At 40.3% G+C, this 13,766-nt stretch overlaps 1 protein-coding gene across 2 annotated transcripts in view; it reads right to left on the bottom strand.

The window, feature by feature from the left end:
* CDK8 (cyclin dependent kinase 8) overlaps positions 1–13,766 on the bottom strand; it is a 59,323-nt gene that overhangs the window by 25,694 nt on the left and 19,863 nt on the right. For both annotated transcript variants that reach the window (XM_084842922.1, XM_084842923.1), the window contains exons 4-5: positions 10,695–10,835; positions 540–597 (exon numbers count right to left, since the gene is read on the bottom strand). In XM_084842922.1, coding sequence (XP_084699048.1) covers positions 540–597; positions 10,695–10,835 — 199 coding nt within the window. The remainder of the gene's footprint in view (positions 1–539; positions 598–10,694; positions 10,836–13,766) is intronic.

The following is a 13,766-nucleotide window of genomic DNA, read 5'->3' as shown; positions in this document are numbered from 1 at the left end:
TCTTAGGACACCAACGTGCATCAATGACATGTGGGGTCATATCAAGATGTGGATTTTACTGTTACACTAGAGTTAGGTTTAATTACTTTTAAAGAGCCTTTTTAGAGAATATGTTACAAGGAGTTCCCACAATAAAAATATGCCCGATGTCTATGGCTTCTAGGCTGTTTTGTATATTCCTTTCAATCGATGCTTGTGAGCTTTTTTCTTTGCCTCCTATACTTGAGGAACCTATATGCCCTCTCAATAGTACATTATACAACTGTCACTAATGTTCATTTTATTATTGAATATTTACAATACACAGCACTTATGACAAAATGACATTTTTAGTGAAGGGGGCAATTTTAGGTTCTCCCCTTTTGTCCATCCCTCCAAGCTATCTTATTTGTCCAGCATTAACAGATGCTACCTCTTTTCATTTGATAAGGTTTCACCTGTGAACCAGCAAGCGTTAACAGTATTGACCTACTCAACCACACCTTTAGCACATTCTGTCTTAAATGCTACACTGGGACTTATCAAAGATATAAACATACCAATTTTTACTCTTCCTCGCTCAGGACCTTCACCCATAACTAAAATATTAGCAGGTTTCTGTGGAAAAAAAATAAATACACAACACATATACCAAGATAAACCTAAACATTTGTGCCTCAAATTAGCAGCTTTATTTTTCCAATTTTAAACCAAAATGCAGTGGATTATATTGATAGTGCCTGCAAATTATTAATTTTTTAGGCCACACAAGCAGCCAAATAAATGTCCTTGCCAATTTCCTCCCTTTTAAAAAGCTTCCTCACAATAACTCCCTTCATTGTGACCCTCTCTGAAGAGTATGAATAGAGCTCATTCCAGAGCTCACAAATGAAAAAAAAAAAAATCTCCCTGCCTCTTGAACTTCCAGCACTAGCCAAGAAAGCAATCTACCACACATTTTGCATATCTTCCAAAAATACTGTAAATCCTGTTGTTCAAAGATTTTAATTCTATACAAAGCTAAATGTTTATTCTGAAATAAGGTAAAATAGTTGTAGTTTATAAACTTCAAGCTGAATGTCAATTTAGCCCTCATAAATATAGACTTTCAAATGCTATATTTTGAGAATCACAGATCGTTGTTTGGCTATTAAAGGGTTGCCACGTGGATTTCCTGTTCTTGTCCAGTGTTTATCTCTCCATTTGCACACAACACATTTTCCTCAACAGTAGCTGCCTTTGGAAATTCTTGTAAGTATGAAGTAAACAGCTTGTACAATTACTTTTGAAAGCACTAGAGCTATACCAATACTATATTGTTATTTTCTTATAATGTTTATAAACCTTTACGAAATGATTGTAGTATTTAATCACAGACGTTCTAAATAGAGTAGTACATATCCAGTTCAGGTTATTTTGCCTGTCTCAAACCAGTTTCAAGAAGAAATTACTACTGCTCTTCTGAGAAAATCTGGCATCAACAGCTCAGAGCACAACATTTTGAAGGGTGTGCTATAATCTGTGTATACACGAAGGGATCCCCACCCCAGCAAGTATTGTCACAACATGAAGTTATTCTGTGACCATGTATCCGTACACTTTAAGATATCATAACGTGCTAGATAAAAGTACTTAAAGGAGGCTTTGATTGATGAATGTGAACACTTTTGATAAAAACATATGTAACCTGGTTTCATTACAAGGACAGCATAAATGTGTGAAGAATCAGCGAACAACAGATTTGAAAAAGGATACACATGATTCTGGACAGGTATAAAGAGGGCTATAATGCAATTTCAGTAAGATGTATGCTCCTAACTAGGAAAGACATAGGAACTACCACGTGATACTATTAGGCCATCTGACTCTGGTAGTAATTCGTACAATATATTTATGAACAAATCTGGTTGCCCTGGTGGATGACCTATATAGGGGATAGGGGGAGTGCAACTATTATCTTGTTCCCCATACTTTTTAACATTAAACTGTTGGGAGAAGTCAAATGGAAGACTGGGCTAAAGTGTCATTGATATGTGGATCTACCTCTCATTTCTACCAACTAGTCTCAGGAAGGCTGATGAAGCCTTAAACATGTGTCTGTAGGCAGTTTTGGGATTGATAAGGACAAACAATCTGAAGCTTAATCTTGATAAGATGGAAGTACTGAGTGTGGGCAAATCTGCTGATCTGGATGGAGATGTGTGACCTATACCGGATGGGGTTACATTTCCCCTTAAGGATCAGGTATGCAGCTGGGTATTTTTCCTGGACCTGGCACTATCTATGGAAGTGCAGATGCTACTGGTGGCCAGAAGCACCATTTATCAGCTTCAGCTGATTTACCAGCTGTGCCTTTAACTAGAAAAAGCACATCTTGCCACATTTATGCCCTGGTTACATCCAGACTAGAAGACTATAATGTGCTCTACATGGAATGTCTTTGAAGATGATCCAGAGGCTTCAGTAAGGGCAGAATGCAGCTGCCCAGTTGTTTGTGGGGGCCAAGCAATCAAAGCATACAATACTGACTCTGGACCAGCTGTGCTGGTTGACTTGGGCCTCCAGGCCCAAGTCAAAGTGCTTAATGTTAACTTTAAAGCCCCAAATGGCTTGGGACCAGGTTATTTAAAGGACTTCTTGTACCTATATGAGCCTGCCTGGCCCTTAAGCTTAGCCATCAGGTTCGTGGCATACGACAGACAGGGCCTTCTCAGTGGGAGACAGGTGCACTTCCTATGGAGGTGACACGGCCACTTCACTGCCTATTTTTAAATGACCACTAAAGTCCTGGTTGTTAATATCTGCTTTTAATTGATGAAGAGCATAGGCCAGCATCATTCAGCATAGCTTTAACTGCCATTGCTAATTTACTGCTGAGTTCGGAATGAATTATTTTCATGTGGTTATTTTGATTTTGTGAGCCCTCCCAAGGTAGCTTACATAAGAAGTTGACAAAAAATACAGATAAAATCAGTTCATTAAGATTGTAAAACTAAAGTATCAATCTAAAAATCTGCTATAATCCAGCACAGCAAGTCTAGTAAAACAATCCAAAACATTCTTATACTGAGTTAGCAATAGTATAAACAATAAAGCAACAAAGGATCCAACACAATACATTTAACTAAAAGCACAGCAAAAAATGGTTTTCAATGCTCATTTAAAAGCTGATAAGGAGCCAAATGTATATCCCTGAGGAGGGAGTTCCACAAGTATGGGACCGCCATGAAGACTGACCTGTTTCTAGTGCCTGCCAATGTAATCAATCTACACACATAAGAGGCAGTTATAGTAGAAGCTAGTCTATTGCTATATTAAATGAATCAATTGCTGAAAATACAAACAAAAACCCAAATCCATCAAAATACAGCATTTCAATATACCTTTCATCTGCAACTACCTGGCCAACTACCAAGGGCCTTCTGGTACCCAGGACCTCCATGTACAGCAAGCTATCATATGCTAAAAGCTGGAAACAAGGGCAAGCATTGCCGCACCAGCAATCCAATCTGCCCCATTGTGGCAACTGATAGAAAAAACAAATCAAATGTTTGCCAGCAGGAGCAAAAGCACCTCAGTCTCACAATGACAGTAGGAACAAAGCACAGTTTCACCAGGGAGAAGTAGAGTCCCGTGGACACAAAAGTGAATGGCAGTTCTTCTTCCACTTTTTGCTTACCACCTTCACTTCTCTTTTAGGAATTTACCATTGGAATCTAAAACAAAATATTGCAGTGTGGACGGCTCCAGTTCAGGACTCCAGCCATTCAGGATACTTCATCCAGTTCTCCTTCCCTCCCCCATATGTCAGCATTCTGTAGCTATGCAGCATGCTCAGTCTTCATTGGACTGTTTTGGGGGTGAGGGCTGTTTTGTTTTTCGGTCCTCTTAGGGCTTCCTCCCTACAAAAAGATTTTTTTCTCTATTTTTGTGAACTGTGGGGCTTCCCCAAGTACGCCAATACCTCCTTCTTGTTCTCAGCAGCCCCATTTTGGCTGCACAGCCATTGCAATCCAGCACCTGACTTCGCAGTTAGTATATATGATGATGATGATTACAGGAGGTGGGTCACTTACCCCTATTTAACTGACTGGGAAAATGAGGGCGAGAAAGTGGCTTGTGTAAGGCCACTTAAATGTGTTCATGGCTGAGGAAGAATTTGGAGAGCTGGGGAACTTCCAGCTCTCAAACCAACCCAACCCATCAGTTAAGCTCGTTTGTGACCAAGCTCCGACTTAAAACTTAAAGCACAGCAGCCATTGCAATGAAGAGGTTATTCATTTCTGCCTGACATCCAGAAATTACTTTTAAAAATAGAGCCAGCAGCTATCAACATAAGGCTTCTCTCTTTCAAAGAAAGCTTCAGATTCATCTTGCACTTTTAACAAGACTGTGAAAACTTGTTTTCACAGGGATTGTGGGCTTTCTAACTGTGGGAACAGAATGGTAGACTAGATAGGCCTCTGGTCTGATCCAGCACAGCTCTTCTTATGTTCTAATGAATGGGGAGGTAGGCTAATATGGCACACAGGTATGTAGTGGTTTACTGATAAAGCATCATGCCTGCATGGAGGACATATTGCACTGGAGAACCTTAAAAGACTAGTAAGAAAAACTGGACAGACCTAAGTTAAAAGTTTAGTTGTAAAGGAGGGAGATGTTCTAAAGAAGACACTAAAAGCTGTAGCTTACAGCCCAAAGAAAACAGTTTTATTACCAATGTTCTTACAGTGTAATTATGATCTCATTAGGAATCACATATAAATAGGAATTTCTGAAGTATATTAAGAATATACTTAATATATCCCCCACCCCCCACCACTCAAAGTGTGCCTACTGGAAAAACAAGGTACAGTGTATAGCTATGCCACACCAACTGAAGTACAAAATATATTGTTCTTTGTAACCAGACAATAATACTTCACGTATCTGACGAAGTGGACGGTAGTCCCCAACAGGTCTGATAAAACTTTGTTGCTTTAGCTTTTGTGACAATCTTTTACTCTGAAAACTATCCGAGAGGTTGAGGTATTCAATTTACTCACACAACTTGAGGCAACACAGGCTACTGAAACCTGCATACAGTCTAGCATGCAGGGCTATCACTTTGATATGGGATTAGAGTTCACAGGAAATAGGTCATATGAATTTGCTAGGCAATTACATTTCACAGGACTAAAAAAAAATGCTCTGGAAAAGTAATTTCTCCCATGTCAGTCCAATGCTTCAATTTTAATAAGTAAACCAAAGGACTAACCTCTTTATACGGAAGCTTTGGCCCAAAAGCAGCTTGGGTACATTTGTTCTGTTAACTGAAAATCTGTAGACTTACATTCAAGGAAAATTAATTTTTACTCTGTTTAACTAGAGCCTCTGCATACACTACAAAAGCACAAATAGTCCATTTGCTAAATCTAATATAACTCACGTATAATTTAATTCCCGAGTGCATAAAAAAACTTAACAGTGTAGGTGAATAGTGTCTCTGAATTTCCTATTAAAAATTAAGATGTTATTTCTATTATAAAAAAATCAGCCTTCTACTGAGCTCTGGGTTTTTTTGCATTAATAATGGTCATGGCTATTTAAAGTAAAACCAAATGTTTAATATTATGAGCACACATTGGATAGTTTCAGACTCTGCCAATTATGGCTTGGCACTATATCAGTGGTGGGAACCTCTGATCCATGGAGGTTCCCCATCGGGCTTCAGCTTCTTCCATGGGTCCTACCCACTCTCCTTCCCAAGCCTGCAGGCTACCAGGGGCTCAGGGAGGTAGGAAGAGGAAACCCCTTATTATTTCTGATTACAGAATGGAGATAACGAGAGATTCCCTTTACTTGGCATGCACTCCAGTTAGGAGGAGCAGCACTGTCCTAAGGGCTTTACCCACCTCATGTCATCCCCAATGGGGAAAAGTGTGGGATGGGGGAAGCCAATCTCCAGCCAAAGCAGTAGCTAGAGAGGCTCCAGCCTTTGCCTCGGCCGCTGACTTACGTTGGTTGTGTCTGGTCACGTGCTGCCCCCATGGCATGAAGCCAGGGACTCAGCTAGCATTGGGAGAGGTGGCTGCTCCTCCCAGCGCCAGCTGAGCCCCTTTCTCCATGCTGAGAGGGGCATGGAACTCCAGATTTCAGTGACACATAGTCCATCCTCACACTGCCCAAGACTGCTGAATCAACATGTTCCCAGGGCTGAAAAAATGCTGTAGCATTTACACATGTTGTGGATTATTTCCAATCAAGTAAGATTAAGGACTAAATGAAACATTCATAGCATACCCAATTCTTAGAGAAAAGTAAGTCCAGCTATTCCGTTCAGAACTTTTGCCATTTTAATGTTCATGCTTAATACGTGAATTCCATACTTATTAGTAATTCAAACTTGTTCAGATTCTATAGCATGGATTTACTTTGCATATTGTGGAGGACAGGAGCTTGTCAGTAATCTAGTCTTTCTCGTTCAATGTACATCACTAGAATAAGGTAAGATTTATCCAAGGGGTCAAACATTTTACTAGGAATGTGCAAGATGAAGAAACAAGGTTTAAATGTATTTCTGATATAACACCATTCGTAGTGCAATACCTCACCATCTCTTCTACCCCACTGTGAACTATAGTCCCGTCCTCTTTGATGAGCAATCACAAAGATATTTGAATAGGGAAGTATCCAGAAATAGTTATTGACAGATTAAACAGTTGAAGGTGGCTCATTTCCTTAGCACCTTCTAGTGAATTATAGCCGTGAATATTGTATCATGTGGAGAACATAACGTCTTGGACTCTTTCAGGCAACGTAGTTATGTTTTTGCCCTCTACTTAGTGACTTCAACACAGAAACTTTTGGTGTCATTATGAGCACCAGGAAAAGTGAATTTAGCTGCTAGACTGGTTTAGATGTAAACTTAGGGTGGATTCAGAAATTCAAAGTATTTGAGATTTGATCTAAAAGAATGAGCACAGATGTCAGCACTTGCTAGGAGACCATCTATTTGTGTAAATAAATATATGCACCAGTTTAAGTCTAGTTTACTGCTCAAAGTTAACAGTTAGCCAAATCATGTTTGCTTAATCAACAAGCCTGTCCTCACCTTAGAGCCTCACCTGGTGACTGTGCTTTGAAATACGTAATACTGCCCTTTTCTTGTATTACTTCCACTGCGTAGCATGGCTGGCATTTTTTTTTAAAAAAGGCATCCTAGTTCACATGGCAAAACAAGCTTACTGTATATGCAAAGTGAATTTTCCCAGAGATTGTACAAATTAAGGGCAGGTTCTAGCTTAGGCCCATGTACCCAAGGACAAAAAGTACAAACACCACAAACATGGGCTCCATCAGGTGTTAAAGGGATATGTGCATTTTAGTGAACTTACCTTTCACGCACCCCTCCCCCCAAATTAGGATTGGCTCCAAAGATATGGGGGGGGAGACACAACCAAACTTTTCCAGATGTGTGCCACAAATCAAGACCAAGGTATGACAGAGTACCATTCTTGTACATATATATAGCTTATGTGGATTAGCTTCTAGCACAGTGATATGGGAAATGAGCAATCCGCAGCACAGGCCAAATCATAATAAAGTCTGCAAGCCCTTTTGCTGCTATCCAGGCATATTTCAAACCCTCTGCTACCTCTGTGACTTGCTACAGAGGTTGGCCAGCCAGGATATGAATGAATACAGTGAAGGCATCCACAAAGTAGCTGTTACTTGACTTGCCAACTGCAGTGGCAGTACTTAGATGAACTGAAGGCACCAACACATTTCACAGTAGCCTTACATCCATAAGTAGAAATAGCTGCAAATCCCAGACCGTATTCAAAACTGACCTAAAAGGCTCTTTTAAATTAACCCATTGCTTGAGCCATCCAGTTCAGGTTTTTTCATGAAAATATTTTCATTGACCCAGTTTGCATATAACGACAGCAAATCGTGGATTAATTAATTAACCCACAGTTTACCACAGTGCGTGCCATGGCATATGCTGCTGTCTCTTTAAAAATGCAACTTCTGATTGGTCCAACTGGAAGTTGCTCAGCACCTCCAAATCTGGACACTATAGGTTAATTATGGGTTAAACAACCCAAAGTTAACCTACAATTAACGTCATAGAACAACCTCTGATCGGGTCAGAGGTTTCATATTCAAAATAGTGGCAGCATGCACCAGGCACATGCTGGGCAAGCACCAATAAATGCAAACAGGCCCACTGTCTACCTTGTTTTCTGACCATTAAAAATTTCATACATGAGAAAAATTACTTTGATAGAAATAGTTCTCTGCTTTCCATAATGCTTGAACGTTGAAGGTCAAAGCAACGGCAGTGCACGTACAATAAAAACAAGTAGCCTTGAGTTTGAACCGACACTCAATCAGTTCCAAGAACAGTGTGCCAAAAGCAGTTCTGCATAAAATTTAGTTATTTTATGTTCATAAGAGTTTATCCAAAGCAACTTCAAGAAACCTGGTTTATGAGGGTTTTTTTTAATCTTAAAAATGTTCCTCTGCTGCTTCTCCAAGCACTCAAAGCAACTTACAAGCTGATAAGGAGTCAGACACTTAGGCCTCAATCCAATCTAAAGCAAGTTCAGCACCCATAAACAGAGGGTGGGGGGAGAGATTGTGTTCTGTGGGAATCCTTCCTCACATGGATGCCATGCCCATGGCTGAAGTGGATCGAGTATACGTTGTCCAACTGTTTACTCCAAGCACCAAATTTGCCTGAATATTTTGGTCCACCAAAAGATTGCTATTCAGTAAGGAGAAAGCTGTAAGCCATTTATACTGGCACTGTCTGAAACATTTTCGGGCAAAGGAAAGAAAGATAAGATAACCATGATGAAGTGCATTTTCAAGGAGCTTTATTATACTAGATGAAAGTCCCAAACACTCCAGGTGCTGTTTTGAAGCGCCTGACTCTAATGCACTGAAGTATAAAGGAAAACCAGAACTCTAGATCTATTTACATGTGCCCCATGGGCAAGGCCAGCTGCTCGATAAGGTGTACAGTATTTGCTATAAGCTATGTATTGGAGCATTGTTTGAAGGATAAAGATGGAATATTGTTTATTTCATTAACATACTACAATTGCTAATAAAAACCAAACAATTAATGTCAATGCCACCCCAATCATTGCTGTTGCTCTCATATATACAAAAGGAAATGTGACACAGAAGTCATACTGAACTTCTAAAGCATGCATCCCCAGGCAGGCACACACCAGAACATTCAACATGCCTTAGGGACAGAGGAGCCATTGGACACCTCTAACTGCTCCCTAAGCTGGCCTTCCATGGGTAGCAGCAACCCCCAGACAAACCATCTCCAGAGCCTATACCATAAAAGGTGAGCCATGGGGTGGAAAAAGCCTCTAGAGTATCAAGGCCTAACCAGGATATCACCTTCCTCTGTGCACACTTCATTCCAAAGGGGAGGTGGCCCAGTGGGGATGGCAGCAGAATCCTGGATAACTAGCTGTAGGACAGGAAGGTAGGGCCCCAACCCTCAAACCCTTCGACCAAGTCTTTGCTGGCATCCCCATGCTGCAAATAAAGGGTGGGGACAATGGGCTTGGCCTTGTCTCTTGTTCACATTGCAGCAGCTGTGTTTTAGGGGAAGTGTAGAAATGGGAAGGAGATGAGGGGACATTTCTCTTCTATCTTCCATCTTCATAGCCCTTCTTTGAAACCCTGTATCAACCCTGTATAGGAAACTACAAGGATTTAACTTGGTGTCTGTACTGTACTGTCCAATATCAACTTTCATCTAACTGGTGTATTGCAGTGAAAAAGGCAAAATAAACATTAGGAAATAATGTGGCATCTTATTAGGAAGATACCACAGCAACTAGCAGCTATGATGCACCTACATTTAGAATACTGTTATGCAGTTCTATTATTCCATCTGACTCTATCATCAGGGGCTAGAGCATACAGAGAAATTCTTAGGGAATTGAGGTTTTTGACTATACAAGAGGAGGAACATAATTCTCTTGCATATCAGCGTGGAGAGTCTGAAGAGATTATCTCTCATAATAGTAAAGCTAGGAGCTATCCAGTGAAAGCGGCAGCAGATTCAGGAAGCAAAGAAGGTATTCTTTTTCATAAAACATAAACTTCTTAATGAACTGACTGCCACAACATAAGTTAATGTCCATTATCTTAGATGGCTTTAATAGAAAATTATACAACTTTATGGAGGGTTTTTATCAATGGCAATCAGGCATAACAGTACCATCATGTTCAGAGATAACAAACTTCTGATCATATTATGCTTGGGCAAACATCATGGATGGCTATCCCCATCATGTTCTGCTTGTAAATCTCTAAGAGCTATCTGTCTATCCACGACTGCAGATAATGATTGACTAGATAGCTCTTTAGTCTGATCCAGCAAGGCATGTTCTTAATAGGCTTGCACATAAAATAAGACTTGCTAAATATCACTTATATGATGTAAATATGCAGTGAATTTTGCGCCTACTTTTTTTAATTAAACAATGCAAGAGTAGCTATTGGAAGAAGCCATTTTCCTTGTCAGGTAATTGGAAAAACATCATACAAAGTAACTAGATTTATTCACTAGACGTTTGCAGTGCCAAGTTAAACATTAAAACAAAGCATTAGTATCTCAGCACCTAATATCCTATATGAAACACCACCACTAGATAAGCCTTACATCTATTGCTAATCCCCACTGTAGATCTACTTACCAAATCCCTGTGTAACACCCAGTTAGCATGTAGGTAATGAATACCATCTAGGATCTGATATAATAGCGATTTCACCATTCCCCGAGGTAACTGAACTGGCTTCTTGTTTGCCTTAGATGCTCTGTGAAACTTTATTATGTGCTGCAAAACAGAAAAACATATATAATAAGCATGGGTGCTAATATTTTGACATAATGCTTCATGCAAGTCAAATCCTCCTCTGAACACATTACCTAGTGTGGCATTTCTTGGGATTTGAACAAGGATTATGTATAACTCTCCCTTTACAAGAGTTAACCATCTCCATTTTGATAAAAGTACTGTTTTAGTACTGCACCAGTAATCAGCTGTGTTTTATATTCCTATTATCTTCCTATCTTACCTTAAGTTTGATTTATCCTCTACTATACCAGAAGTCACATGTGTATTACACCTTCCTCTTTCCACACTCACTCCCCTGAACATCTTTCAAAGCATTGGTTCTAAACTTACATTTCCCTGTGCACATCTTAAAAGACATGAGTATAACAATATTAAACAGTGGAAAACAAGAGTCACTCTAGAAAGGTCAGATATACATCTGAAACAGCAGTTGTTGAGGAGCTCTGCAAACAGACGCATCCAACATTTCTTCTATAAACTGTGTACCTATTTCTCCACTTGCAGATGTTCATATGGACATGTAATGCTTCTCCACTGCCTGCATCTGATGGGGCAGACTGTTGCCTTAGAATGCCAGTATAATAGATTAAGGTTCAACAGCATTTCTTATCTAAAGGATTTTTTTTAGAAAACCCTGTTCCTTTAAATGAGCTGCCATTTATTATATGCTATCTCTTAGCATAGGAAGAGAACAAATCTAGCTGAGTTTCTCATCTGCCTCATTGCCAAGAACTGCAATGCTTTAATTAAAAGGGAGCATCTGTTAAAGCTCCCTGCAAACTTTGAGATACCCAAAGGGAAAACTCTTCAAAAAATTCTGTTAGTGCATCTTTTTAGACTTCCATCTTGACAACCTGATGAAATGTTAGTGATAGCTATAACCATTATGAGATCTTTAATGTTTCGGTACCGGGAATCACAACCCAAAGAACATTTTTAGACAGCATACATATCGTCTAATAACTCAACACTTTCCATCCCGTTCTTTGAAACTATGGGAAAAGGTTGGAGCAGTGATGTGGGGTGAAAATTTTTCCAGTGCTTTATTTTTCCACAGAAAATGGTCCATTTCATAACTGCATTAGCAACAATGGATGCCAACTGCACATGCGATATTAGGCAAGCTTAGGAGATTCAAAATTGTAATTCATTTTTTCTGGGTGATTTTGCCTAGAAAGTATGTGAAAGAATATGAAATACATATATGTCTCAGTGTAAAATGAGTAATAAGTACTGACAGCAAAACTGAAGGGGCCCCAACAACCTCAGTGGAAGAGATCTGAACTCTGTTGAAACAGATAAACAACCGTCAGCATACCATGCACAGTTCTTTGGATTGCTAAAATTAATTACTGCAGCCTTCCACAACCTGGCACCCTCCAGATGCCTTGGACTACAACTCCCAGCATCTCCAGCCAGCCATGCTGATGGGAGATGCTGGGAGTTGTAGTCCAACACATTTGGAAGGCATCAATTTGGGGAAGACTGAATCAGTGTCTCAACAGTTTCCAGTACCTTTGTTTTTTCCTTATTTTCAAACAATGTAAGGTATGTTCATGCTATTCCAATAAACATTTCTACTTTCTATAGCATTTAAATCACATTTAGACTGGATTCGCATGACACAACAACCCGCCCAGCCATGGTGGATTGTCATGTCATCCAAACCCAGCACGTTCTCTGCAGGGTGACTTAATTTTCTTGAACAAACTACCCTGAGAACCCATGGCTTGTTGCAGCGTTGTTTATACCCATGGTGGGTTATCATGTTGTCTAAACCCAGGACAATGATTTTATCGTGGGTTGCTAGGATCGGCTACAGACCCGCTTGGCAAGAGCAGCAAAAAAGCCTGCGCCGGTCTTTGCAGTCTCGCCAGTGACTGCCCCTCCAGCGATGCCCAAACAGCATGCTGGAGGGACTGTGGCTTGTTTGCCATCTTTTAAAAAAAAAAAACCCTCAGTGCTCCGGGAGTACACAAATAAGTTCATAATTTTAAAATTATTTCCCCCCCATTCTTTTGCAAGTGCTCAGCAGCGCACTTTTGCTTCTCATATATGTGTAGCCTTGCCAATGTCCTTGTATGTTTCAGCTGTCAAAAGAAGCGCCGAAGTGATAGTAGTAGGTGCACTAAAATGGGGTCGGGGGAGGCAATATCTTCCACCTGGCAATGTAATCCTCTGGCTTTTAAATGTTGAACTGACACTTGTCAGTGTCCTCCCCCCATTCAACACTTCCCCGAGTCTCCAGCAAGTCCAGAAAGGGGAGATATTGGCTCCCCACCCCTTCTGAAGTGCAGTAACTGCCCTGAAAAGGAGCTGCAAAGAGTGCTCTTGAGCACTTGCGAAGGTATGGAGTGAAAAAATACAACCTCATTTGCATACTCCTGAAGCACCGAAAAAAGCAAAAAAAAGCCTGGGAACAAAAACAGGTAGCAATTGGAGCAGGGAGGAGGCCAGGATGGGGAGACAAGACAGGTTCTGCTGCAAAGGCACCTGGGATGCATTCCTGAGACAGTTGGAAGACGGAGGGGGAAGGATGGGGAGAACAAGGCAAGCCCAATTGTCTGTCAGGAGTACCATGGGTTATTCTGAAAACAACCTATCCACCATGGCTTATTTGGAGAGTGGCTTAGAGTAACATGCGAACCCACCTTCCAGTTTCCCCCCTCAAATATTTTAGGTCAAACAGTTGTAGTATGCTGGGACAAAAAATTAACATGGGGTACTTTTTCCACTAAATACAAGTAAAATAAACACACTAAATCAGATCACTCTCTAGGGCATCAGAAAATTTTCTGATGCAACCTGAAAACTGTCTGATGCAAATGACCCTATGCAAATCAGCCTAATTTGTACATGAAAAATTCCAGAAATCCCACATCACTGGGTTGGAGAGCCTAAAATTTCATG

Source organism: Heloderma suspectum, chromosome 3, assembly GCF_057233095.1.
Source record: "Heloderma suspectum isolate Gila_16-S chromosome 3, 16-S_ref, whole genome shotgun sequence".
Classification (NCBI taxonomy): domain Eukaryota; kingdom Metazoa; phylum Chordata; class Lepidosauria; order Squamata; family Helodermatidae; genus Heloderma; species Heloderma suspectum.
This window is presented reverse-complemented; position numbering and strand designations above follow the sequence as displayed.